Source organism: Urocitellus parryii, chromosome 8 (genome assembly GCF_045843805.1).
Source record: "Urocitellus parryii isolate mUroPar1 chromosome 8, mUroPar1.hap1, whole genome shotgun sequence".
Taxonomy (NCBI): Eukaryota; Metazoa; Chordata; class Mammalia; order Rodentia; family Sciuridae; genus Urocitellus; species Urocitellus parryii.
The window spans coordinates 99,111,153-99,139,092 of record NC_135538.1 but is presented as its reverse complement, the minus strand read 5'-3'; the positions used below and the strand labels follow the sequence as shown (position 1 = coordinate 99,139,092).

At 38.3% G+C, this 27,940-nt stretch overlaps 1 protein-coding gene and 1 pseudogene across 2 annotated transcripts; one reads left to right on the top strand and one right to left on the bottom strand.

Annotated features, from left to right (window-relative positions):
- Positions 1 to 2,739: 2,739 nt before the first annotated feature.
- On the top strand, positions 2,740 to 14,084 carry Tmem14a (transmembrane protein 14A). The gene is made up of 5 exons (XM_026400888.2): positions 2,740 to 2,828; positions 7,737 to 7,822; positions 9,866 to 9,967; positions 11,828 to 11,915; positions 13,559 to 14,084. The coding sequence occupies exons 2-5, from the start codon at positions 7,753 to 7,755 to the stop codon at positions 13,596 to 13,598; spliced, it is 300 nt and encodes a 99-aa protein (XP_026256673.1). The 5' UTR covers positions 2,740 to 2,828; positions 7,737 to 7,752; the 3' UTR covers positions 13,599 to 14,084.
- Positions 14,085 to 15,023: 939 nt separating this feature from the next.
- LOC113191214 (glutathione S-transferase-like) lies at positions 15,024 to 27,936 on the bottom strand (annotated as a pseudogene). The gene is made up of 5 exons (XR_013344152.1): positions 27,850 to 27,936; positions 23,729 to 23,780; positions 22,076 to 22,207; positions 19,021 to 19,162; positions 15,024 to 15,394 (listed from the first exon to the last, which is right to left on the bottom strand). The product of XR_013344152.1 is annotated as a glutathione S-transferase-like (transcript).
- Between the last annotated feature and the right edge of the window lie 4 nt (positions 27,937 to 27,940).

The following is a 27,940-nucleotide window of genomic DNA, read 5'->3' as shown; positions in this document are numbered from 1 at the left end:
CTGGGCAATGCTCCTAAGAAATGCCAATGAGAATTGGAATGAGAGTCTGCTGGTGTTAATGTTAGAGATGCCAATGAGAATTAAAATCAGTTTCTCCTTTCTCAGAAGGACAACTGTGGTTTGCAGTTCATAATGGTTTTCTACCCATTATTGAATTACTCAGAGTAATGTGATTGAACATATTGTAACCATTAAAATTGAGAGTCCATCTTTCACTTTGCTTGTGGATGAACTGCTGTGTTCTGATTTTTAAGAAATCATTATTGAACATTTGACCATGCTTTCTAAGAGATCAGATAATGAAAATGAAAAAAAATTATAATAACCAACACAAGTAGGACCCCCATCACAGAAATAGAAGGCTAAAAATCTGTGACATTTTAATAATAGATGGAAAGAAACATTTCACTGTATTAGGGAGTTAATTAACCAAAACAGAGCATGCTGCATGTTATGCAGAAAATAATTTGGAAACAGAATGGGGGAAGAAGGAGATTGAATCTCACAAGTCAAGAATGAGAAAGGCAAATATTTCTAAGCCAATTAAAAATACTTGTTTTCAAATCATGAAATTTGCAGGGAAATGGATGGTACTAGAGCAGATTATGCTTAGTGAAGCTAGCCAATCCCTAAAAAACAAATGCCAAATGTCTTCTTTGATATAATGAGAGCAACTAAGAATAGAGCAGGGAGGAAGAGCAGGAAGAAAAGATTAACATTAAACAGAGACATGAGATGGGAGGGAAAGGGAGAGAAAAAGGAAATTGCATGGAAATGAAGGGAGACCCTCATTGCTATACAAAATTACATATAAGAGGTTGTGAGGGGAATGGGAAAATAAACAATGAGAGTAATGAATTACAGTAGATGGGGTAGAGAGAGAAGATGGGAGGGGAGGGGAGGGGGGATAGTAGAGGATAGGAAAGGTAGCAGAATACAACAGTTACTAATATGGCATCATGTAAAATTGTGGATGTGTAACCGACGTGATTCTGCAATCTACATTTGGGGTAAAAATTTGGAGTTCATAACCCACTTGAATCTAATGTATGAAATATGATATGTCAAGAGCTGTGTAATGTTGTGAACAACCAATAAAAAAAATACTTGTTTTCCAGAAAGACATCAATGTTTAAAATTAACAGCTGCTGAATTAGCTTGGGCATATCACACAAACAGACATGCATAATTGTATTGCTCTGTGATTGCTCTAAAAAACTGAGTAAAGTTACATTTTCTGATTCAGAAGGGTTGCAATTAAAAAATCCTGTGGGTGAACAATGGGAAATTTTGATAACAGATGTATTGGCCCTTTACTGTGTAGAGCTGATTTTGTCACATCTCACCACCAATCATACTTTCTACAGTGTATCCATTTTAAGTGATGCACTTATCTAGATCACATTGTTGGAATAATGAGGCATTCCAAGAGGGCTTTACTTATTTTTAAAAAGCAATTATGTATTTATTTTTGGGGTACTGGGGTTTAACCCAGGGATGATATATCACCTAGCTACACCCCTAACCTTTTTTTAAAAATTTTGAGACAGGGTCTTGCTAAATTGCCAGGCTGGGTTCCCACCTGTGATCTTCCTGCCTCAGCCTCCTGAGTAGCTGGGATTATAGGAGAGGGCCAAGGGGCCTGGGGAGGATTTTATTTTTATTCTGAAAAGAGAAAGTGTTGAAAGAGAAAGGGAGTCTGAGGAGTGGGGGAGATGGCTGAGATAAGGATGGGCATAGAAGGCAATGGAAAGGACAACTGGGAGAACTCAAAGTCAAACTTGAGAATACCACTTCCTCCACACTCCAGTGTCTTGCCATCAACTCTCCCACGAATCTCCAGGGATCCTATTAACTCCCTAGGACCAACAGACTTCTCTTGAGTTAAATACTGTCGCATTACTTCCCTGAAATACTTTCACGTGCAAGGAATAGATTCAATAAATTTCACAAGATTTAATATGTATATTAGCTTCCCTTCTTTCTTTCCTTCCTGAAATTTTGCTGTTAGTCCAGCCCAACAGAATCCTAGAGCTGCTTGGGCTCCTAAAGGAAAAGCTTCTTCAAATCCCTTAAGGACTGCTGATAAGAGGGTTGGAGTTACTACATCCAGCCGAGAAGGCTGAATTGGAGTGAGATATGAGTGTTCATTGGGAAGCACAATTTCAAATGAATTTAAGGTTTATTCCTGGGAACGGATTATTCTGGACTAGAAAAGTTTTAAAGTGCTTTCCAGCTCTGGGATTCTTACTAGTCCTCCTAGATATTTAAACCCAGCCATTTCGGGCCTGAAGTGTTAAACCAGAATCTTGATCTCCCAAACACATTTTATGACCCCATAGATGATGTAATGAAATCAAATTTGGGTTCTGACTTTAGACATCTTAATCACTTCGCCTCTTGAACTTTAGCTTCTTCCACTGAAAATGGGGGCAATCTGCTTGCTAGTGCGTAAAACCCTTGGGTTTGCTAAAGGTCCCACAAACGTCCCTCGAATGATGAATGATGAATGACCTTCTCTGTTACTCTGTCTCACCTTCTGGGATCTTTCCTGCACCCAGACAAGCTCCCTGCGAGTGCCTGCCAGTCCCGCAGGAGACAGCCTGCTTCAGCCGGAGATTCCTGGCCTGGGATGAAGCACCAAAGAGTACCAAATAGGCGGGACCGGGCGCCTGGGGCTGGGCTGCACCGGGTTCAGTCGAGAGAGGGCGGGACGCAGCGCGTGCGCACAGCAGGGAAGGCGGTGCCCGGAAGGAGCTGCTGGGCTCCGCGTGAAGGCAGTTCGCGGGTAGAAAGGTGCTGGTGTGGAGACCGCTTCCGGACTCCAGGTATGGCTCTTGCCAGCGTCCGGTCCCCTCCTTATCTCACGGGGAGGGTTCAGGCTGCAGCTCTACTGTGCATCCGACAGTCGAGATTTACCTGCCCTGGATTTTCTTGTAAAGGCACAGAAATAAAAGGGCCTTTGCTGAGCGCTCCTCGACCTTTCCAATCCCTACAGCAAACAAGGATGCAGAGGACCTGGGATGGGGTAGGGAGGGACTTTGGGAGGATTGTGCAAAGGGTGGAGTCTGCCCTCTCAGCGACTTTTTTTTTTTTTTTTTTAACTCCTTCTGGGAATTTTCTGAATTACTGCCTTCCTGCGGCCCTAAATCTTCCACCCATACTGCCTTCTACCCTTCTGGAGCTGAGCTGTTGGTTAAGGTGGTGGGATGAATTCATGGACTATTGCAAAATCGCTTGATAGGATTTTAACCTTCCCAGCACCACCCAGATTTCACTCGAAAATGTCAAGTCCAAGGAGCACAAGGATAGGTAACTGTTATATTCTTAGCATGCGAAAATGCTTTGTGTATTAATTTACAGAAGATCTCTTAGTTTTCCAAATTTTGGAGGACTTGGCGCTGGGAGCAAGGCATGGCCTTGTCACCTGGTTCTGTTCGCAGTGCAGTAAACCATTTTGCTGCATTGCACCCAACATGCTTTCTGGCTTTTTATAAGTCTTGAGGATCTACTTTAGGACAGGAGCATGTGAGGGTGTGATGGGCTGCCCTGCCCACACCTCATCTTTTTCAGGTTAACACAGCCTCTGGCTTTAATGTGTGCTTCTGGCCTGGCCACGTGGCCCTGCCGTGGCAGAGGAGCAAGAGGGGTGCTTATTGTTTGTACAGATTTTCTCTGTAACAACAACATTTCGTAGGATTAGGAATATTTATTTTGCCTCTTTAGAATAACAGTTCACTCAGTTTGATTCTTGGCAATATAGCTAGAGGTGGGGGTAGGGAACAGATGAACTACAGGTTATCCTCAGGTGGAAGCTGTTTATGTCCCATTAATTCATTCTTTACTTAGTACCTACCTTGTGCAGGGCAGTGTGCTTGGTGCTGTCAGAACAAAGAAGTGAATCTGGGTTTGTCCTCAAGGTGAGAAGAGAATACTGGCTCCCTGAGCCTGCAGAGGGTGTGTGGGCTAGGGAGAGAGGGAATGGAAAGAGGAGAAAGGATCCCAACCTAAGGAATTCTACACCAGGTAAAAGGGAATGTGTCCCCAAGAGAGAGTCATAGGAACTCCTGGGGGATGGAGCCTTTCATTGCTTGCTTGGCTTTAGGAGAAAAGTAAATCCTCCAATTACTACCTGATGATGAATGATCTCTCATAAGCTTCAGATCTGAACTAAAGGTATTTTCCTGACTCAGACAGAATATAAAAACAGGTCACATTATTCTTGGCTACGTCCCTCCTCCCAGCCGCTCCAGCATTCTGTGTCTCAGGGAATCATTAAGGCCCTCCACCCCTACTTCTCCTGATGGTTTAAGCCAGAGACCTAGAGGCTGAGTCATCCTGACTCATCCCTGCCTCTCCCTCCCCATACCCTGGTCTCTTGATTCTACCTCCTTCACCTGTCTTAAGTTCATCTGTCTCCCTCTACCTTTTTGTCATTTCTTTAGGCCAGGTTACCATCGTCAACTAAGTTCTTGCTTAGTTTACTGCAACTATCTCCCAGCCTCACTTTAATTCATCTTTCACTATCGCAGCCAGGATGCTGTTGCTGGTGTTTAAATCTGGTTGTGAGGCTCACTTCATTCATCTCACTATCCTTAGGACAGAAGCCAAATTCCCTCTGCAGGGCTTACTTGAGGGTCCTGTTTCTCACCAGGCCCTCTCTTTTCACGGCCCCTATGCACTTCCTTTTATTTTGAGATCTTTGTCATGCTTTTTTACATCAGGAAACTTTCACACATTTTCCTTCTTCTGCCTGGATCCCTCTTTCTTCAGCTTCATCCTGATCTCCCCAGGGTACCAGCAACCTGTAGGCATCCTTCTCCCCGTGTCAGATGCCTGCCCCTTAAGGATCACTTAGCATCTCCCTCCTCTTGCTGTGCTATTCTGTGGGTCCTGAAGGACCAAGACCATGTCTTTAAGATAGGAGGCCAAGCAGGAGATTGATCCATAATCGAAAATTCTGAAGCACATCAGCTTTGTTTGCATGCTCAGCCAGCTAACTTAGTTCTCAGAGGTGTTGCATAGTGTTTAGAAGAAGTGAGACTTACTTGAATGTGAAATCTTGGCTCTGCTCTGTGACCTTCTGGGATTGTTTGCCTTTTCTGTGCCTCACTTAGTTTCCTCATCTGGAAAATGGGGATAATAATGTAACATTCAACCATAGGTTTGTGGTGGTGATTACATGAGATGATACATCTGAGACCTCAGAATGGTGCAATTACATGGTAATCGCTCACAAACATTGTTAATCTCAGTATTATTATTACTAGTTTAACCATCATTCAGTCAACAAAGGGTTTTGAACCCAGGGCCTTCCTACCTGTCACATCCTACTGCACCACCTCCTGGGCACAGATGAGGGTCTTTTTGTAGGTGTTGAGGGCTTTTTAGTGCCATCATTTGCTCCTGTGTCCCTCTGGCAGACCCTCCCTCATAGTAATTTTGATTGGCTCTTTGAGATAAGTGCAACAATTCTTTTCTTTTTCTTTTTTTGTTTTTCTTTTTGTTATTTATGTATGATAGCAGAACACATTACAATTCTTATTACACATATAGAGCACAATTTTTCTTATCTCTGGTTGTAACAAAGTATGTTCACACCAATTCGTGTCTTCATACATGTTCTTTGGATAATAATCACATTCCAACATCCTTGTTAATCCCCTGCCCTCTCCCTTCCCCTCCCACCCCTCTGCCCTATCTAGAGTTCCTCTATTCCTCCCATGCTCCCTCTCCCTATCCCATTATGAATCAGCCACCTTATATCAAAGAAAACATTTGGCATTTGTTTTTTTGGGATTGGCTAACTTCACTTAGCATTATCTTCTTTAACTCCATCCATTTACCTGCAAGTGCCATGATTTTATTCTCTTTTATTGCTGAGTAATATTCTATTGTGTATATATGCCACATTTTTTTATCCATTCATCTATTAAAGGGCATCAAGGTTGGTTCCATAGTTTAGCTATTATGAATTGTGCTGCTATAAACATTGATGTGGCTGTGTCCCTGTAGTATGCTGTATTTAAGTTCTTTGGATATAGTCCGAGGAGAAGGATGTCTGGATTAAATGGTGGTTCCATTCCCAGTTTTCCAAGGAATCTCCATACTACTTTCCATATTGGCTGCAGTCCCACCAGCAATGTATGAGTGTGCCTTTTCCCCACATCCTCACCAACACTTATTGTTGTTTGTCTTCATAATAGCTGCCATTCTGACTGGAGTGAGATGGAATCTTAGAGTAGTTTTGATTTGCATTTCTCTAATTGCTAGAAATTAAGAATATTTTTTTATATATTCATTAATTGATTGTGTATCATCTTCTAAGAAGTGCAACACTTCTTTTCCATTCTTCTGAGTTAGTTTATTGTCAGTATAGGGAATAAAAGACTGGTTAACTTAAATGATGAGCAGTGAGAAAATTGAAAAAAATATATAAGAAATCCCATATATCATTCTCCTGTTTACAAAGGTAACTATTTTCCCTGTGGGAGAAATGTAGATATAAGAAAATTGAGATATAAAAGCGCCACCGGGATTCTTAGAATTCAAAAAGCAGAAGAACTTCAGAGCTCCTCTCATTTATTTCTCTCACTGGGAGGACTTGGAAGAAGGAAAGAGCATGGTTTTAGGACTGACTGCCAGCAAGTGACCAGAACCACATCTTTATCCTGTGGCCAGTGCACTTTCTACTACATCTTAAAGAATGTAGAAGCTGGGCACCAGTGTGCATACCTGTATTCCCAGAGACTTGGGAGACTGAGGCAGGAGGATCACAAGTTTGAGGCCAGCCTCAGCAACTTAGTGAGGCCCTAAGCAAATTAGGGAGACCCTTTCTCAAAAAATAAAAAAGGAGCTGGGGATGGGACTTAGTGGTTAAGCACCCTTGGGGTTCAATTCCCACTACCAAAAAAAAAAAAAATAGGGCAGTGTCCACAGGGATCTTCTCACCTTCTCACCCCGAGATATGCTTTGATCGTTGCTGTGATGCAGGATAAGATGTTACTGTCATGCAGTTAACTTTGTGCCAGCCCTTCACTTTCATTTATATTTTTTACTGATTTGTCATCACTCTGGTGTGGATGTCTCTGCCTCCCCAGAACTGTCTAGTGACAGAGCATATGTTTAAAGTGAAACTCTGGCTCAGTCTCCAAGCAGACACCCATGAGCTATATGCATGGGTGTCTTCCTTTTCTGTTCTACAGTATGGGGAGCATGGAAGGATGAATGTCTGCAAAATATGAAAGAATTATACGATGGAGTTTCAGAAGTCATTTAGAGGAAGAAGAAGCTAGAGTGATTAAGGGGATCTGGGTGAGTTAAGGGCAGAGGTGAGGAGAAGGTGCAGAAGCTGGTTGGGGTCCTGTAGGTGGAGGAGAGGGAGGATGTTATAGAAATGGAAGTAGGAAGTGTAGATTGTAGTGTTTCCATCCAGCGAGGAGACCCAGCTGGCAGAGCAGAAACCTTATTTGAGAAGTAGAAGGACCTAAATAGCTGAGGGTGCAGCTTGAAGACAGAAAGAGGAGAGTTAACCTGAGGTGCTCCCCCGCCCCCCCACCCGCCATGCCTGAGAATGAGGATAGCAGGACAGTGGTGTTGGGAGTGGCCTTCACCCTTCCTTTAGGGGACTATAGAAATTAATTTTTATGATTCTGTGGGGTGCCTTTCATTTTACTATTTATTTGTTCCCCCAGACTCTTTATTTTGTATCATTTGTTCCTTCCTCCTTTCTTTAGAATTGCAGCCTCACCAATGGACCTGATTGGTTTTGGTTATGCAGCCCTTGTGACGTTTGGAAGCATTTTAGGATATAAGCGGAGAGGTAAGCCAAAACATAAAATTTTCATCAAAGGAACTTACTGGGGAGTTGCTGAATGTGCTAGGATCATCTGAGGGTCTGTAAGTAGGACAAGAAGTTAATGATATCTTAGAAGGAGGTGAGGACCAGCATGTCATGGAAGAGATTCATGGAGGGAAGGGGTTTACATGGGACTGAGCATGACAGAGCATTCCAACGTGGGGCTTCTCCGGCATAAAAGTTTAATTTCACCTGCCATTATGAATTGCATAGTTAATTGATTTAACCTTCCTCAGAGCTTGCTTATTATTAAATAAGGCTTTTTGTGTTTTACATAATTATGTCAAAAACTGAGCTTTATTGGTATGTGTTGCAAAGGAAGAGATTTGTTAAATACCAAGGTAAAATACCCAAAGCCACCTCTTCATCTGTATCTAAAAGAGGGAGAAGAGCCTAGTTGATTACTTAAAGGGTTTTTATGGAGAAAAGTAAAAGGTCAAGATTTTATACTTTACTTTGTTCGAAGTAGATGCATGTGTAGTCATGGTATCACATGTTTGTTTCTTCTATTTTTAATGAGTTTTTAAAAATAAAGCGGTATTTCAAAGGGCATTACATCTGTGACATGGGTAAATTTGAATTTGAGTGAAAAAAACAGGTGTACATAGTTAGAAGTTAGGAACTTCCTTAGAGGTATCTCAGAAGCAACGGGCAGAACAGTTCTGTCTCATAGCAGAGCAACTGGCAGATTAGAATAGATTCCCTTCTAAGATTCCTTACAGATTGTAGTTCACCTTACATTTTTGTTTGTTGTTTTTCTCTGAGTATGTGTATTGTAGATATTTTTTGAAGGACAAACAATGATGCCACCAAAGTAATACCTGCAAATAATTTCTTAAGGGCTGATATTTTATGATCTACTTCAAAGAGGACTCAGTGTAAAACCCTGATCAGATTGTTACTGAAGAAAGAATTTTTCTTGTCAAAGACATATCTAAAAACTTATATAACAGAAAAGAACACCTAAACAGTATTTTTTTTTTTATGCTACCAGTGATTGAACCCAGGGGCACTTAACCACTCATCCTTCCAAGTCGCTGGGATTAGAGGTGTGCACCGCTGTGCTAGGCTTAAATGTTTTTGCTTGCCTTTTTTAGGGATGTAAAGAATTTGTGTGTGTGTGTGTGTGTGTGTGTGTGCACATGCGTGTGCACGCTCATGCGCAAGCACATATGCTTATGTTTGCATTTCCTGCAGTGGTTCTTATGCCTGGCTACATATCTGAATTCCCTGTGAATATTTAAAAAAATAGAAATACCAGTCTTACCCTCATGGATTCTAATCCAGTAGATTCTAAATGAAAACAAGTTCTGTGAAGCAAGGATTGTGTGTGCTTTGATCACAGTGTCACCCTTGATCACAGTGTCACCAGCATATAGCTCCCTGTCTAGTGCACAGAAGTGCTCAGTGTTTATCATGGTGTCCTGGGCTGGGTGGATAGGCTGCGGACTGGCTTGTTGGGTCAGTGCCCTGTATCTTCGACTTTCTTGGTATAGTCTCCTCTGGCGCCTTAGGGCTTGATGATTTGTTAATTATTCAGGAAAAAACCATTGCTTGGCTTGCACAGACCTTCTGTCTTTACCTCTGTGAGCTAAAAATACCTTTGGGCCTCATTTTCCATCATCACAATTTCATAGTAAAAATGTAGATCCAAGAGAAAAAGCCGGGAGGAAAGAGTTCATAAAAGTGAACTGATTGCCCAAGATCATACAATCAAGTCAGCACAACTACTACAATACAACAATACAAGCTTTTTTTTTTATTCCTCCCAGTGACACCTGACCCCTGCATTGCCCTGTGTTTAGAGTTCCTCTGCCTTATGTTTTGGGGTTCAACATCAAACAGTTGTTTCTTAGAAACCATCCCTGAAGAGACCTGTACTTAATTTGGCTCTGTCACGATGCTCGAGTAGGAATATGTTCAAAGGTGCCTGTGTTGCACTTGAAGTGATGAATGAATTCCTTTCACTTTGAGATTCTCTTTGTGAGTCCATACTTTTCTCCCCAGGTGGTGTTCCATCTTTGATTGCTGGTCTTTTTGTTGGATTTTTGGCGGCCTATGGAGCTTACCGTGTCTCCATGGACAAACGAGATGTTAAAATATCACTATGTAAGTAAGGCACTCCCCCGCCCCAGTTACAGACCATGAGACCTTGGAGCGGCCTTCTTGATACCCTGTACCAGGTTGACTAGAAAATATGTTGTCAAATGTTAAGTGGCCATGCACTTGGGTGGAGACTGAACACAACCCTTGTTCCTTTCTGATAAAAAATGGTACTGCCACAATGCCTTCCAACTCAAATTTCTCTAAAACTTGTTATAAGAAAAATGAAATTAGAAAAAGCAAGGAACCATTTCTAGATTTTCTGCTAATTCTCCTATGTATAAATTAAACATGGTTGTTATATTGCTGTGAAAATATCTAAAAAGAGACAACCTATTTTATTTAATCCACAAACAGCTTTTAGATTATGTCCTGCCTTGAGAAAGCAAGACTGACCCCTTCTTAGCTTCTTCCTTTGTGGGCTTTAGTGAGAGAGTGTCCACAGAAAAAAATGGAAACCTATATGTTTAAGCCCTCAGAGTACTCGGCTTTCTTTTGTCTAGCTTGAAAGAGAAATACAGCAAAGGTTTAGACAACTACACCACGAAAATTGTCTTTATTTGATTTATTCAAAATGCCATGGTGAGATATGGAGGAAAATATAAATAAAAACAAAATTTTATTTTGTTTATATTTGGGGAAGAGAAAGAGATTAGGTGTGTTTTTCTTCCCTTATTTTAAATACAAGAGTAGGGATATTTCTAATAATGAAGATTGTTTCAGAGCTGAACCTATTCAGCAGGGTATAGATATGTTGAGCCTTTTATTCATATATACTTAAGTAGGGTTTTAGTCAGCTTTTTCACTGCTGTGACTAAAAGACCAAACCAGTAAAATTGTATGGGAGGAAACGTTTGTTAGAGGGCTCACAGTTTCAGAGGTTTTAGTCCATAGAAGGTCGGTTCCATTTCTGGGGGCTCGAGGTTAAGCAGGATATCATGACAGAAGAGTGTGGCAGAGGGAGGCAGCTCGAATGATGATCATGAAACAGAGAAAGAGAGACTCCACTTGCCAGATACAAATATAAACCCCCCAAATCACACCCCAATTTCCACCTTCTGAGACCACGCCCTACCCCTTCAGTTACCACTCAGTTAATCCCTATTAGGGAATTAAATTATGATTGGGTTAAGAGACTCACAATTCATTCATTTCTCCTCTGAGCATTTGGGGGATACCTCACATCCAAACTATAACAAATAGTTCCTATGTTTGTTATCAATCATATTTTGCATCAATATGTATTTTATATGAATACATATTTCAATTTTATGTCAACAGCTTTGAAACTGTTTTTAAGTTGTAATAGTGACACCCTGAAGTCTCACACAGAAACATCACTCTCTCCTGTGGGTTCAGCTCCTGACCTGATGATTCTGAATATAAGGTTGTGACTTAGTCTCCAGCCATTTAATCTCCCAAAATAGAATGCTATCAAGAAAACAGTTTGCCTTCTAGTATTAGTTTATAATCAGATCTTTTAAAAGAAACACTTGTATTATTTTCCTTACTAAGTTAACCAGCATTTATTGAGTGACTCCCTGTGGGAACCTTGTGTAGTTCTTGCCTTTGAGGAGTGTCCTGTGAAGAGAAATTTAGGTAGAAAAAGAATCTTTGGAAGATATTTCAGGAATGGACCTTAATATGTTTGTTTACTCAAAAATTTTAATAGACTGATTAATAAAGCATTTTAACAGAGCCCTTTATTTTTTCAAGAAATAGCAACTCAGTGCCTGTACATAATAGTTATTATATGGAAAGCTTTGAAACAATATCCTATTTATTTATTTATTTATTTATTTTTCTGCAGGCAAGCACTGATAACATGTTTGATACTCTGGTTCATGGATTGATTTTGGTTTTCAGTTACAGCTTTCTTCCTGGCCACAATAATGGGTGTGAGATTTAAGCGTTCTAAGAAAATAATGCCCGCTGGGCTGGTTGCAGGTTTAAGGTAAGAACTATTGAGATTTATACTTTCCTCTGCCATCATTTTGAAGGGCTGATTTTTGTTCAAAAGTCAATTTTAATTTGAAAGGTGAAAATAGTTTCTATTATAATAAGCATGATTGTAAAAACTATAAACCGTAGTGGATTCAGTCAGTGTTTGGCACTGATGTGTTCATAGTCATTCTTCCCAGAAACAATTAGTGTCACTGTTATCTGATCACATGTACACAGTTACCTTTTTCATAATTCAGAGCTAAATTCAGCCTTGTTTCCCCACAAGATTCATCCACCTAAAGCTGTAAATTTCTTATTTACGTCTCTTTTAGAGAGGTAGACAGTAATAATCTCGTGTAATTATTTTGAGTTTTTTGAAGGGAGATAAATTTTAGTATTTTTTAAAAAGATAGGTAGGGGGTCTCCAATTTTTGTCAATTTGATCTGGTAATTTTGTCCATGAGATTATCCATGTTACCAAATAAAAATTTAGAGATGATATATATTTTCATTCTTCCTAGCTGACTTTTAAGTGTTAAAATCCGGGGCTGGGGATGTGGCTCAAGTGGTAGCGTGCTTGCCTGGCATGCGTGCGGCCCGGGTTCGATCCTCAGCACCACATACCAACAAAGATGTTGTGTCCGCCGAGAACTAAAAAATAAATATTAAAAAAAAATTCTCTCTCTCTCTCTCTTTAAAAAAAAAAAAAAGTGTTAAAATCCATCAGTAAGTCAGTTCCCTTTGACATGTATTTTCACTGTTTGGAATTTATTTAAAAGAAGTGAGATGTACACAAAGATTGAGCCTTCATTGAGACTTTATTTCTAATGGAAAACATGTTAAACTGAAAAATTAGGAACTGCCTAGAAATTCACCAGTAAGGAAATATTCCAATAAGTATTTTGCCCACGTAATGGAATATTGAGTAGGCATTTGTACATCATGTTTTCAAAACCTGTTTAATAGCATTAGAAAATCTTGATGACATAATAAAGTATAAAAATAAAATCAAAATCCACGGAGCATAATTCGGAACCTATTGTTTTAAAATGTCTGTATGTAAACAAAGAAGATAAGAAGGAAACACCTCAGACTGTTAATAGAGTTTTTTCTGTGGGTAATAATAGCATAATAATAACTTCTATGTTATTTTTTTCCACTTTTGTATAGAATTTTCTAGTGTAGCTAGATGTTATGTTTCTAAGGAGGGGGAAAATTTGATTACAAAGGACTGCTTTTCAGTTATAATCCTGCTCTAAAAAGGATGCTCTGTGTTAGAATCAGAAGTAGGGTTTGCTGTCAAGAGGACAAGACCCAGTTAATGGCCATCTCCTTGATTATTTTTCTAAGTGGCTTTACTTGACTAGCTGTTGAAGGTTTTTGTTTTTTCCTAGACCTTTCTTTCACGAACCCTCATCCCAAGCTTTGGAACAGCAAGTTCTTATTTTTCTCATTCATTCAGTGAACATTTTTATTTCCTGTCTGAGAAGTTAGAACACACAGATGATGTGTTCGCCCTGTTCCAAGGAGTGGAGCTGGGAGAGAGTCCTGGAAGCCAAGGCTTAGTAACATGCCTGCATATAGCGTGTGATCCTTTCTATCTTATGCCAGGTAAGAATGACCTCCCTTTGCCTCTATCTTATTTTAATTCAGCCTCATGATGATCCTGAGACTTGTCTTACTGTTGCTGTGAGCATCCAGAAGAACCGAAAACTAAATTCCTGTCATTCTACTGTAATGGGCAGAGTATTCTTTGTACTTAAAAGATAAATTTCAATATAGAATGTCAAGTCTCTTATTTTATGTCAGAAGCAAAAGTTATACTGTCTCCTCTAAGATGAATAAAAGTTTAAGGTAGTTTTTTTTTTTTCTTAGACAGCAAAAATTCAAACTGTTTCTATTTGTTAAGCGCTGTTTTCATTAAAGGTGTTTAATGAATCCCGATACGCTCTTTCACTTGCTGTAGCTATTTTTATATTTGTAATATTGTTTTTGACAGTTATAAATACTGATGACTCAAGGAAGTTTAAATTAAACTACAACTTATCCAATAAAGGAATTTCCTAAGTAGACTTCACAAAATACTAACTTAGATGTTTGTTACTTGTGCTGTATCAGAAATTTTATTTTTTTTTTCCATTTTAATTGCATTTAATTGCTGCCAGTGTTATTTTTCCTTTAAAAGAATTCCATTCTAGGTATACTCTAACAGAATATATCAGTATTCAAATAAAATAATAAAAATGTTTTAAAAAGTTTCGTTGTTGTATTTTTCTCCCCTCAAATCACCACTTCAAATTTGGGCATAGTTAGAACTTCTAATGTCCAAGGCATCTGCCGCTGACTAGTGTGTTCTTGGGAGGTTACTCCCTGTCTCTGGACTCAATTCCTCTTCCTCAAGGAAGACTTTAACTTAATGGTCAACAAGACCCCTCAGAGGTCTAAAAGCCTGTGATTTTAGTCCTATCGGTTCCATACCCTTTGTTTAAGCGAGGGAGTGCAGAGTCTTCAGCCCTTAGCAGCAGAATAGATCTGGTTGTGCTAGGTTGGTTTCATTTGCCAGCTGATAGTGACAAGGAATTCAATTAAGAGGAAAAAAACCCAAACCCTATTGGTTGAACCCCAAAGGAAACTTAAACAAAGTCCTTGATATACTTTAAAAAAGAACCCCCCCAAAAAAATCCCATCAATTCTAATGATGCCAAAGAAATTATTAACCACAAGCAAGGCTGGAACATACTGTCATAACTGAGCTACTCTCCTTATTTGTCACCTGTCAAAGATGAAGGGAAGAGCCTGCAGGTTCAGACTGACAACAGCTTTTACTCAGCCTTTGATTATGACAGTGATATAGAAATTGATCATAGAAATATATGAAATACTGTGACATACTCAAGTGACAAAGTTTTAGGAAGTAATTGAAGCTGTACAGAGTCCTGGACTGTTCCCAAAAGATGGTAGAAGTGAATGATGGTGATACATGCCCTTCTTGCCGTTCGGTTTTTGGTTTTTAAAGAAATCCTTGATATCTGTTTGCTTACTTATGATTTCACCCTTTGCACATGGAAAATCCAGAAGAATTCTTTATTATTTTTTTTAAAGAATTCATATTTGGATCATTCTAAGTGGTGTCAGAATATTTAGGAAAAATAGAAAAGGAGTTTTCTAATTTGCAGGCAAGTTTTAGGGACTTTATTTCCTTATGCATTTATTACTTTTGTTTCTTTATTAACATATCTTTAGAATATTTTACTGGGCCTTCCTATAAATGAAGTGTGCAGTATGTCCTGAACCTCTTGAATTCAACCTCTTGAATTGCTAATACTCAGCTTCTATAGTGCTCATGTTTTTGAGAAACATGCCATTTTCAAATTTGAATATTTTCTTCACTTTCTTAATGGATTCTTCATCCAGTGGAGGCTTTCTCTGGCTTCCAGGCTGGAGAAATTTGTAAATTGTGGGGATGTGGCTGATTCTGACCTTGAATTCCTACAATATAAAATGTCAAGATTCATGAGAGAAGAATATAGTACAATAAACAAAGTAAAATTCTGCTGACTTGTAAGGAGAAGTCCTCAGTTTTCCTATGCCATAAACATTTTTCATGTTCTTACATGATCTTTGAAAACATCATTTTAAGTAGCTGCACAAAATTCTATCCAGCTGATGTATCTCATTTATGTAGATATTTTTTCAGGTATTGGACATTTAAGTTGTTTGTGATTTTCATTAAGCACAATAAATGGAATATTATGTATTGGAAATTTCAAAAAACATTCAACAGATAAAATTGTGTACAAGTGAGGTAGACTAAATAACAATAGTAAAACATGGTTATAAAGTAATATGAAGTGGAAAATTGAGGCTGCAGAATTGTCATTAACTCATGTTACAAATATTTTAATTTTTGTGTGTGTGAATTTGGTGCTAGGGATTAAACCCAGAGCCTTGCATATGCTAGATAAGCACTCTACCAACTGAGCTACATCCCCAGCCCTCATGTTACCTAGCAATGTTTGAAATATTTTAAAGATTATAAAGGAAGCCACTAATGTAGCAAAATCTTTAGAACTTGGGTCATGGAATCAGACAGACTGAGGTTTGCGTATAAGTCCCAAAACCCAAGTTATTTATGTGCAAGTATGTGCAAGTTATTTAACCTCTGAGTCTCATTTCCTGTCTATCTTGAGGATGGAATAAAATAACTGAGGTAGGGGCTGGGGATGTGGCTCAAGCGGTAACGCACTCGCTGGCATGCGTGGGGCACTGGGTTCGATCCTCAGCACCACGTAAAAAATAAATAAATAAATAAAGATGTTGTGTCCACCGAAAACTGAAAAATAAACTTAAAAAGTCTCTCTCTCTCTCTCTTAAAAAAGATAAATAAAATAACTGAGGTAAAGTGCATTTGATTCTTGGTTCGATGCATGACATGAAGAAGCTTCATCAATGGTTATGTGGTTGTTGTTGAGTAATGTCTGTGCTGGGATGATATTATATATATATATTTTTTGATCCAGGGATTGAACTCAGGGGCACTTGATCACTGAGCCACATCCCCAGCCCTATTTTGTATTTTATTAGAGACAGGTCTCACTGAGTTGCTTAGCACCTCGCTTTTTACTGAGGCTGGCTTTGAACTTGTGATCCTCTTGCCTCAGCCTCCCTAGCTGCTGGGATTATAGGCATGCACCACTGCACCCGGCTATGATATTATCTTATGTTTTTCTTCTTACTTCATCTAGAAAATTAAGCAACTTTTATTGAGGCTCTACTCTGAGGCTTCAGCCCTGCAAGAAGCCTGCCTCAAATCTCTGTGCTGGTGCAAGTGACCCTTGTCTGCTTTCCCATGTTTTATTTTTTAATTTATCACATTGTATAGAAGATACCTGTCTGTGTGTCTGTCTCCCTGACTAGGTATGTTTTTGGAGGGCATCTTTATATTTCTAGTACAGGCCTTGGCATAAAGAAGTTAGAACGTTCTTGAGTGAATGACAATAAAAAAAGGAATGATGCATATTCATTCTCTCTGAAATTCTTGGGGACTCTGGATAGCATTACCTGTAGCAGAGGGAAGTCTGAGAGGACACTGGGTTTGCACTCTTCAGCCATTAAGATGACTTCAAGGAGCTGTATATCAGCCCAGCTCAGCTGACTCCCCACAAGGAAATCTTTCCCAGGGTCTCTTAGTGCCTGCATGATAGTTGAGAAGAAGGTAAAGGACTAAGGGCACACCTCACATGTAAATTAGTGATCTAGTCTTCTAGAAAAGTCTTCTAGAAAGTGTTCTAGAAGTTAAGAGACCTGGTTTCTAATCTGTTCTCTGCCCCCTGGGCAGCTGTATGAGCTTGAGCCAACCCCGTCTCTTGGAGCTTCAGTTCACCTGAAAGAGGTGGAGCAACTCCAATCCCCCTGACCTGACCACAGGAAACGGCTTGCTCCCGTGACCTACCCTGTGAACCTCTATGAATGGTTTTAGTGCAGCACCTGGCTTGGTGGCTTTTCCAGGTCTGAGTGTGCCCTGCCTCTGAGCAGATTCCTTAGTTATGCTGCTTCTGGAGGGGACTTTGTTTTCAGGGAGTTTTTACAAGTGAGTTTTCTTGTAATAGAACTGTAATTTATGAGTCACTTTGAGTTAAAATTGATAGAATACAAAATGAAAAATTAGATTGTAAAGTATATGCTAGCTCCCCAACTTTATGATCTTATGGCGCATGGACATGTGATCAGAATTTAGAGACTTGAGTGCAAGTGTCAGCTTTGTTAGTTGTATGACATTGGGCAAGTTACTTTCAGCTGTTGTTGCCTCATCTATAAAAGGGACAATCATTGCACCTCTTTATGGACTAAGATTAAAAGGGCAAATATGCCAAATACATAGCACAGTACTTATCATTCTGTGGAGGTGACAATGACATCATCATGATTAATACTGCAGTTAGTGATATTGTCATTGTCACTATCTTCAGCCATGAGAGAAGTGTCTTTACTTTATGATACTGTATGACAAAAACTTCAGTCATTAGGAAGAGTGGTGTCAGACATCCTTTCATTGCCAATATTTATAAAATTATAGGGTAAAAATTTCTTAAATTATGTGCCGATTACAAGTTAGTATATTATCTTATATATTTATGAAGGAAATGATACAGAGAAAATGCAAGGTATAGAATATTTACAGTTTGATACAACTTAGAACAAAGAGACCGAAAATTCACAGAATGTGATTAAGAGAAAAAAAGTGTGGTTTGGGAAGTTAGGCTACCTGTAATCTATGCTAAATACCTAAGTATTAATTAAATAGTCTGATTACACGATTTGATGGTGATAAATACATTTAAATATATGTACTACGTCATTCTTTTAGAACTATTGTTCCTGAGCCCAGAAAGGGTGGACTAAACCAGCATTGGCAGTAGATTTGGAAAACTCATCTGGATCATTTATTTTTTTACCAAAACCATGACATTTTTAATGATTCTTTCCGACACTAATATCATAATGAGTGTTCCTAGAGGTAAGAGTGTAGATAGCTAAAGAAGGTCCTAACCCTGGTGTTAGCAATGCAGTCTAGGTGTTTGCTTAAGGCACAAGCTTTTCAGACATAATTTTATAAATGCTAAAAGTTTAGAGACACAAGAAACAAAGGGTTATTTTGAAAACATTTTTTAAAGTTTTAGACTGTTGCATAGGATTCAGCTAACTTGATAAACTTCCCTGAACCCTAGTATTAGCCAGTGCATTTTAGAAATAATATTATCCTTCCCAACAACTCTTTAATTAGTGTGCGACTCTGATTTCCACCCCAAGTCCTGTTTTAAAGCTTTATTTTACTCCAGAATTAAATCAGGTAACTGAAATTCTGTCAGCACCAGAACCACAAATGGTTCTGAAGTTATGCATGAAATCCTTAAAAAATAAAACAAAATTCAGAAGAGCCTAGTGGGAGGAAGGCAGATTTGTTTTATAACTGCAAGTGAGGGAAGAATTTTGAGTTTTTACAGAGGGTTTGGCCATCCTTCATCCACCATAAAATTCTTTATTTACATTTAGTTTAGTTCATTTTTCTTCTCCTTGATCCAAGTCATCAAGCAAAACATAAGTCTGTCACTTACCTTCTCATAGACAGGGAAGAATCTCGTAGTGGCTCGCTGGAGAATATACTCAAGATTCATTTCCTTCTCTTCAGGCAGAGATAGTGGAAAGTACATAATCATGTCACTCAGGTCCCTCAAGCCTTCTACATACATGTCAATCCTATAGGAAGGGTGATAGTTCCAAAAATGATTAAATATATGCATTTAAATATATTTAACATGGCTGAATCATATAATACAAATTATTTAATTAACAGTTATTTAGCATAGGTCATAGGTACCCTAACTTTCCAGGTCGTGTTTTTCCAGAAGAAGGGAATATCATGTTATGGACCAAAGAAACATTTAAAGTAGTGCCTCAGTTTCATCTTCTTGACTACCAGGGGCCCTCCTGGAATATTGTTTTGTGAGCTAACACCAAGCATAATAATGGAATGCTGTTCCTTTGGGATATTAAGAGCTCAATCTGGAAGATAGGAATAATTATAGAACTCAAATATCTAGGCAGGTGTGTGTGTGTGTGTGTGTGTGTGTGTGTGTGTGTGTGTGACGTCAATTATGTAACACTAATGTTAATCTCTCACACACATAGACATACTCACACAAAGTATTAAAAGGATGCCATAATAATAAACTGGTCAAAGATTGTATTTGGTTATTTGAATGTAATAATAGTGTGATCACCATGTTAGTACATGTGATACATGTGGAGGAAGAGGTAACTACAGACCTCTGTCCGGCCCCAAACCTCTCCATCTGTATCAGAAGTTCTCAAACACAGACAGTAGAGCAATTTAACAGAGCACAAAACTTGCTCTGCAAGTTCCCACTTGCCTCCACCTTCATTTCCATGCCTGAATGGAAGGAAAGATGGCCTTATGTCTGTCAAGGAACCAAGGCATAGTGAGAATACTCCTGGTGTGGGTATTGGAAAAATCTCTGTCCAAGGGGAGTTTCCTAATCTTTGTGAAACATGGGCCTTTTAGCTTTAACCCAGAATAGTAATGTGTGTCTTGAAAATGGTCTCAAATTCTTTGCTCCTCCTGCCATTGGATTAAGTCTCATTCTCCCCTTGGATATGAATGGGCTTTGGGCACTTTCTAGACCAGTGTAGGGAAGTAATGTTCTTGGATTTCCATGGGTAGGCCATAAGAATCCTTCCAAATCCCACCTGGTTCTCTTATCAATTGCTCTAAGGGCAGCCAGCCTCTATTTAAGAAGTCTAACTACTCTGAGAACCTCCTGCTGTACACTCAAGCTGGCCACATGGAGAAGGTATATGGGGGAGAGAGAGGTGCCTGATGTTGTCCACATGTTCCAGGTCTCCCAACCCAGATGCCAGACATGAGTGAAGTGCTTCATGAGAGACTCAGCTGAGCCCTGTCAGCTTAGAACTGTGGGAGAGTATGTGGCAGCAATGGATTAATATTAGAGAACCATTAAGCCTTAGAGATGTTGTGGGACTGTGTAGTTGGTTAAAGGAGTTTTAAAATATAAACACATACGAGACTTTATCATAGTGACAAACCAATTAAAGTATGTATAAGTAAATCATTGATTCATTTTCAATTTACAAACATGAGTTCTAGAAATTAACTACTTTAAAACTATTTTACATTAAAAAGAACCACAGCTCCTTAGAGAAATGACTGAGTCCAGGCCTGAAGCAAGAGATAAATAGGACTGATCTGGATCAACACATTATACCAGAAAATAAATAAGTTATCAGAGCCACTAGGGTAAGGTAAAAAAATTCCAGGAGCCACTTGGATCCCATTGACCAAAGGCAGAACAATTTGAGCATATAACAACGGAAATAAATTGAAACATATTAAAGATGTGCAGATTGATTCGTTCAGATGCATAAAGAATAACAACAAGCAATAGGTCACTTTTGGAGGATGCATGTGAACCAATTCATTATTTGGAAAACTGGTCAACAAGGAGAAAGAACCAAGCATCAATCCTGTCTTCTGTCTTCTCTATAGGAAAATGTACCTCCAAGTAACCAGGTAGTACGTGAGGGAGATTTTTTTTTATAGAAGTATTCCAGATAATAAATGTGGAAGGAATGATAGCACTGAAGCCTACAGCTACTAATATCATGACGGATAGATAAGTAGACGTTCTGCTTCTCAACACCCATGAAGTAGTCTTGCAAAACCCACTGGAACCTGTATCTAAAAAACCTGAGTCTGATAAACCCTCTAAATCCAACTAGCCCTTTATAAAAATAGAGACAAAGGATCATGTTAAACTACACTGCAGCAATGTAGTCGGCAGAATTTAGAAGGAACTACTAGAAAGCAAGAGAATGCTTATGGTTAAGACATAACACAGGGTCAATCTAAAAATTTGTATTGCATGAAAATTTTAAACTAAGTTTCTAAAAATACATTTTTGAAATGAAACAATGGCTTAATCAATGAGAAAACACTTCTTATTTAGTAAAAACGAACTCTTTGTTGTTTACCAAACAACGGCTTTCTAATTCTGTGCAGTACTTTACAATTTAGGGTGGTTGTTTTAAACAGGTAAGACAAGACTTTTACTAGTTTGTAGATGGGTCTGCCCACACAAATTGACTGGTTGGTGCACATGAGAATTATCTATAGAGTCTGGGAAGCTGGGGGTGTATCTGGTGTATTCTGAGTCTGATGAGGTAGTTTCCAGGACCGTGTCCAGATTCAATTTCACAGGGTTAAATGGCTCCCTGACAAAATATTCAGTATTCTTTGGATTTACTCTTGAGTGCTGCTTCCACCTAGTGGAGGCAAACAAATCATGAGAAATGCCTGATTTCTTTTATGAATGAGAGCTAAATATAGCATCTGGATGTTAAAAAAAAAAAAAACTGTAGTGTTTGGCCATGAATTGGTAACTATGAAGATAAATGTTTTATAATAGGTGCTATTATATTCTCTCTTTTGATATGTGTTACATTTTTCATGATAAAATGTTAAAAAACAAGAAAAGAATTTTCTATTAATCAAGAATTACACTAAATGTGGCAGCTAATAAACCTCAATGTTAGGTTTTTATTCTGTTTTTAAGTCACAAGTGTTTTCTGTACCAGGCTTGCTCCTTCAGGTTCCTTCCATACAAGCCATATTTTGCAGCTATGTATCTTAGAATGGCCTGGATTCTACCAAATTCATTCCATCCATTTCCACCATGGGCACTCGTTCATACATCAGGGTTCCACCTTGAAAAACACAAAAGAAAGCTGGATTATATATTGTTCTTGATAGTGGTAACTGAGTTTTCTTTTCTAAAGATGATACAAAATGGAACTATTATAATAAAATAATTTTTATCAAAATATTTTTAGAGACTAAGTAAAAGGAGAAATATTTATGCATTCACTTATACAAAAACAAAGTGTGGAGGGTCAGACACAGTATTGAATATCCTGGAAGACACCAAAAAATATATATATATATATAAATATATATTATATTAATATTATATATATTATAAATAAATATAAGTATGTGTATACACACACACACACACACACACTTTCTTGCCAAAGATTCCTCTTTAATTCCTTTGTCTCTCTCTTTTTTTTTTAAAGAGAGAGTGAGAGAGGAGAGAGAGAGAGAGAGAGAGAGAGAGAGAGAGAGAGAATTTTTAATATTTATTTATTTTTTTAGTTGTTGGTATGTGGTGCTGAGGATCGAACCCGGGGCGCACGCATGCCAGGCGAGCGCACTACCGCTTGAGCCACATCCCCAGCCCTCTCTCTTTTTTTTAATACTCTTTTTTTAGTTATACATGGACACAATTCTTTATTTTGTTTATTTATTTTTATGTGGTGCTGAAGATTGAACCTAGGGCCTTGCACATGCTAGGCAAGCACTCTGCCACTAAGCCACGACCCCAGTCCTCCCTTGTCTCCTTTCCTATGGCCACTCCATTCTTTTACCTTTGAGCTACCATGATAATACCCTGAGTGTTAACTCAGGCTCCAGATGGGCCATTCTTGTCTATCCCACCTTCTCTGCCTGGTTGTTTTCATGAAGTCATGAGACTATTGAACATATTTCCATCAATCCCTATTAATTATCAGTGAGTAAGCAGAACTATTTAACCACTGTATTACTCTCTGTAATAAAACCAACCAACAAACTAATCATAACTAGGGAGGGCCATGTTTTGATTAAAAAGAATTCTCTCTCTCTCCCTCTCCCTCAACTCTGTGTGTCCATCTGTCTGCATCTCTTCCTCAGATGGGCAACCGTAAGGCTGGCTCTGCACTTTCCCCATCAAACACCTGAAGCTGGGCCAGTTCTCCTTTCCATTATCTGAGGGTCTAACTGGGAAACTGAGCCACGCCAGTTACTTTTGCAGAGAGAATTTAATATAAAGAAGTTAACTAAGTCCTGGAAAACTGAAAAGAAACAAAGGAGCAGTGCAGTATCGTGACGTTGGAAACCGCAAAAAAAGAAGACAAAGTTCAGGGGAAAGAAAAGGAGAGAGCTGGAACTATTAGACTTAGAAGCGTGGAGGCAGGGCTCCTGCTCATTGCAAGACTCAGGTACTTCCTTCCTTATATAGGAGTAAGATATTGATAGTTACTGTCAGTACGGTTTTTATTTCTCTTATTCAGAGTATTAAACAGAGGGGTGGGGATGGGGGTGGGGAGAGTGATCATAGTAATGGAGACACCATCTCATCTCTTTGATCTAATGTAACATCAAAAGTAATAAGATTTTCATCTCACCTTGAATTAACTTTTCAAATTCTTCACGTGTTTCAAAGAATTTTTCTTCAAACTAAGGAACAAACAAACAAAAAGAATGTAAGAATACATTGTTATTAGTGTTTTTATTATTATTACTCTTGATACCATGGGAAAAAGTTACATGGAAGTCAAAGGATTAGGTATGAAGTGACCCCCAAAACTCATGTGTTGAGGCTCTTTCACCAGTGAACAATGTTCAGAGGTGGGGCTTTTGAGAAGTGATAGGATCACAAGGGCTCTGATCTCATCAGTGGATTAATCCATTTGATGTTTGATAGCTGATATTTGATGATAGAATAGATTACTAGGAGGGAGAACCTAGTTGGAGGAAGTAGATCACTGTGGGCTTGCTCTGAAGGGTAGGTAGGGTATTTCTTGTTCCCTGCATGTGCATCTCTTTCTCTCTCTCTCTCTCTTTCCTTTTCTGCTTTCCAGATGCCATGAGCTAAGTAGTTTCCCCTGCCATGTCCTTCTGCCATGATGTTTCTGCCTTGGATTCAACTGACCATAGACTGAAACTTCTGAAACCTTGAGCCAAAATAAATCTTTCCACCTTTATGTTGTTTATGTCAGGTATTTTGATCACAGTGATCACAGTGATGAAAAGCTAACAAACACAATGCCTAATTACTGACTAAAGTAATGTTTTAAGTATACCAAATATGTAGTTCCTTTGTGTCACTCCTGAATCCTTTAACAATATGAAACTGAAGTGTCAGACCACCTCATTTCTACACCTCAAAGACCAGCATTAACTTTAACTCTAATCCAAGAGCAGGAAACACAGCAGTCTCCAGGGAATTCTGCTATTTTTATAAGACAACAAAGACTGTAATCCCAGTGGATCAGGAAGCTGAGGCAGGAGGATCTCAAGTTCAAAGTAAGCCTCAGCAACTTAGAGTCCTTGTCTCAAAATAAAAAAATCGAAAGGACTGAAGATGTGATTCTGTGGTTAGTGCCCCTGGGTTCAATCTCTGGTGCAAAAAAAAAAAAAAGATGTAAGAGTTCTTACTCATTTAAAATATTATCAATATTATTGTATAAATTATAGAACTCTTCATAGAAAAATCAGAAAATAAAGATATGCTAAAAAAATTGTAAGTCATCCTCATTGGGCTCTCCTCTAGAAATGAGCAGGTATTCAGTAGACATGTTCTTTTCCTATGGCTAAGTCAGCACAAATATGGCATTCAAAAGGTGGAAGTTGGACCCTTGCTACACATTTAAAAGAATCTTTGTGCAGGGATAGAGTGTGTAATATGTATGTGTGAGGGGTCTCTTTTCTCTTAGTCCTTTGATTTGATAAATTTTCTTCTGCTTGATGATCCCCAGTACTAAGTATTAAGTACTATCTTACCATCACCTTCTATTCTTGGTTCAGATAGTTGGTGGTGTTCTCTCTTTTATATTTTCATCAGTAAAAAGAACCATGAATGAAAAGCCAAAAGAAAAACACACACAACAACAACAACAACAACAAAACAAAACAAAACAAAAACAAAAACAAGCTCTGCTGACAGCTGGCATAATATTGGAGCTCTTCTTCTCCAAGTTTTCATTTGATGCTTAGGAAGCCCAGAGAGGCCAAGTGACTTGCCTGAAGTCCCTCGGCTAAAGGATAGAAGAACCAGGGCTGGGTTCCCTTCATTCCAAGGGAAAAGGTTTCCACTACATTTCCAGATATTATTAGCTTGGTAACTGTGTTGTCTTTATTTAAATAATCATTTCAATTTGAAGCCATATTCCACACTTGATACCAAGTATGGGAGTACAGAGAAGGACAATCAAGGTATAAAGCAAAGCTTTCTTTCTTCCTTTTATTTTTATTTTTATTTATTTATTTTTGTGGTGGTTGGGGGGTGTTACTGAGAATTGAACCCATGGATGCCTTACCCCTGTGCTACATTCCCATCCCTTTTTATTTTTTATTTTGAGTTTTTCCTCCTGAACTTTTTTTTTTTTTTTTAATGATTTTGTACTTTGCATAAAGGCTGAGTGAGAGTCTGTGTTGGGCACTGTGGGGTTTCCAAAGATAAGTGAAGCATAGCTATTTTAGCAAACTGGTATATACAAGAGCATGCTTAAGCTTTTGAAAATTCACTGTGACTCATAATGACAAGGAAAAGTTGAGAAAAGAAGATGGATACTGACTGTAGAATTGCCTTCTAATTCTGACAAGTTATGATGTTATCAACATGAATCTAAAACTCTGGGAGGAATCAGAAGGCCCAAGATAGAGATTCATGAGGCTCAGAGAGAAAGACTGATCTATTACTGTTTTGTAAAAATTAGGCCTTTAGAAGGAAAAATGAGAAGTTTAAGTTTTTTTAAAAAACTATACTAAAAAATATTTAGTAACCTCCAAAGAAGTTGGAATGTTTTTGATAGGTAACCCTTGTCTCCTGTGCATGTTTTATGATGCCATATTCTTTCTTCTTGAATGTTAAAAGTATTTACTGACCATATCCTTTGTTCTTATAAATACCATAGTATTATAAAGCAACAATACGAAAAATTGAGATTAAAAAAAAAGATATAAAAGAATGACCTGTGTCTCTCTCTTTCATCTTCAACATCTATCATCTGTCATTTATCCAGCTGAGTTTAAAGAGAAAAATAAAGAATGATACACAGAAGGAGCCATGTAAGTAAATTTTTTCCCCAAAGTGCACAAGTCAAATTTTGGCAAATACAGATAAAAATGCAAAAATATAAAAGCTAGACTTGCTAGATACAGGTTATTCAAGCAGACCGGAAGATGATGGTCCAACTGAATTTTAGCTTTATCTGTTAATGTTTTATTTTTAACAGAAGACTATCTGACTATATTAAGTGAATTAGGACTAAATTTTAACAATTGTTCATCTCAGGTAGCAGGGTCATGTTCATTTATAATATTCTTTGTACATGCTTAACCTTCTAACTTGATTTAAAATTAAAAAAAAAATCCAGATACAACTTTAGAAAAAAATGAAACTTCCACAGATATTTTGTTGTTGTTGCTTTATTCAAGCACTTCTGGAAGACATAATGTGGTACATTTCACAAAATATTCCAATTTAAACCATGTTCTGAGATGCATTCATATAAGGTATTTTCATTTCTGGAGAGCAGATGAACGTAAGACCTCTGTTAGATCTCAGACAGCATATAAAATATCCTAGTGAATGTCAAGTCACCAGTATTGTTTGCTAATTTTTCACTAAGTCACCATGGGACAGACCATAAGTTCAAAGAAAACTTGTTCCTTTATCTAAGAGACCATTTAAGAGTAACTGAAAAATGCTTTTTGTATGGATTCCAGAAGAGGCAAATTGCTTTATATTCAGAATGTGCTAGAGGCACAAAGATTTATTTGGAAAGCTCTTTATAAGCTTTAATAAACTACTTTTAAAATGTATTGAGAAATTTTTAATAATTAAAAAATTCATTGATGTGTAGGACAGCTATAATTTTAGTGGTAAACGATAATGTTATGTCAGTACTGTTCTGTGCTTTTAAAGAAAAGTACTATTATCTTAATAGTCTTGATTCAAATGTAGTTAAATGAATGCCATACTTGGCTGGTAAGAATGGAATCAGAAGCTATGAAGCAAAATGAGTCTCTTCCTTTCTTTCCTCTGTGCCTCCCTCCTTCATTCCTTCCTCCCACACCCTTCCTTCTTCTTTTTTTGTTAATTATTATAGAACACTGTAACATCTTGGATATGTTTAGTATTAACAATTACTACAGTATTTAGGCATTTAATTAAAAGGACTAATTAGTTCTTTCACAGCCAACATTTAAAGAGCATGTGGTAATAGCTGCTTTTTGTTTTCTAGCTGGTGCAGTAGAGTAGGCCTGTAATCCCAGCAACTCAGGAGGCTGAGGCAGGTGGATTGAAAGTTTGAGGCCAGCCTCAGCAATTAGCGAGGGCCCAAGTAACTTATCGAGACCCTGTCTCAATATAAAAAGAGTTGGGGATACAACTCAGTGGTGAAGCACTTCTGAGTTCAACCCCAGTGCAAAAATTTTCAAAAGTAGTTTTCTATAACTTTCCTGAAATAAGTGTTTAATGATCTGCAGACAAAAACAATAGCAGTCCACCCAGCCACCTTACCTCCACTCCTGCTGCAGCCAAAAGCCATCGGATGGACTCCATTCTGCCCCTGCCATTGAAGTAGTGAAGCACAGGCTTCCCCGCCATGACT

Excerpts from the sequence above, each read along its gene's own strand:
- Tmem14a (XM_026400888.2), top strand. The coding sequence starts at position 7,753 with ATGGACCTGATTGGTTTTGGTTATGCAGCCCTTGTGACGTTTGGAAGC. Across the intron at positions 9,968-11,827 it reads AGATGTTAAAATATCACTAT|TTACAGCTTTCTTCCTGGCC; the intron begins GTAAGTAAGGCA and ends TTTGGTTTTCAG. Across the intron at positions 11,916-13,558 it reads GGGCTGGTTGCAGGTTTAAG|CCTCATGATGATCCTGAGAC; the intron begins GTAAGAACTATT and ends ATTTTAATTCAG.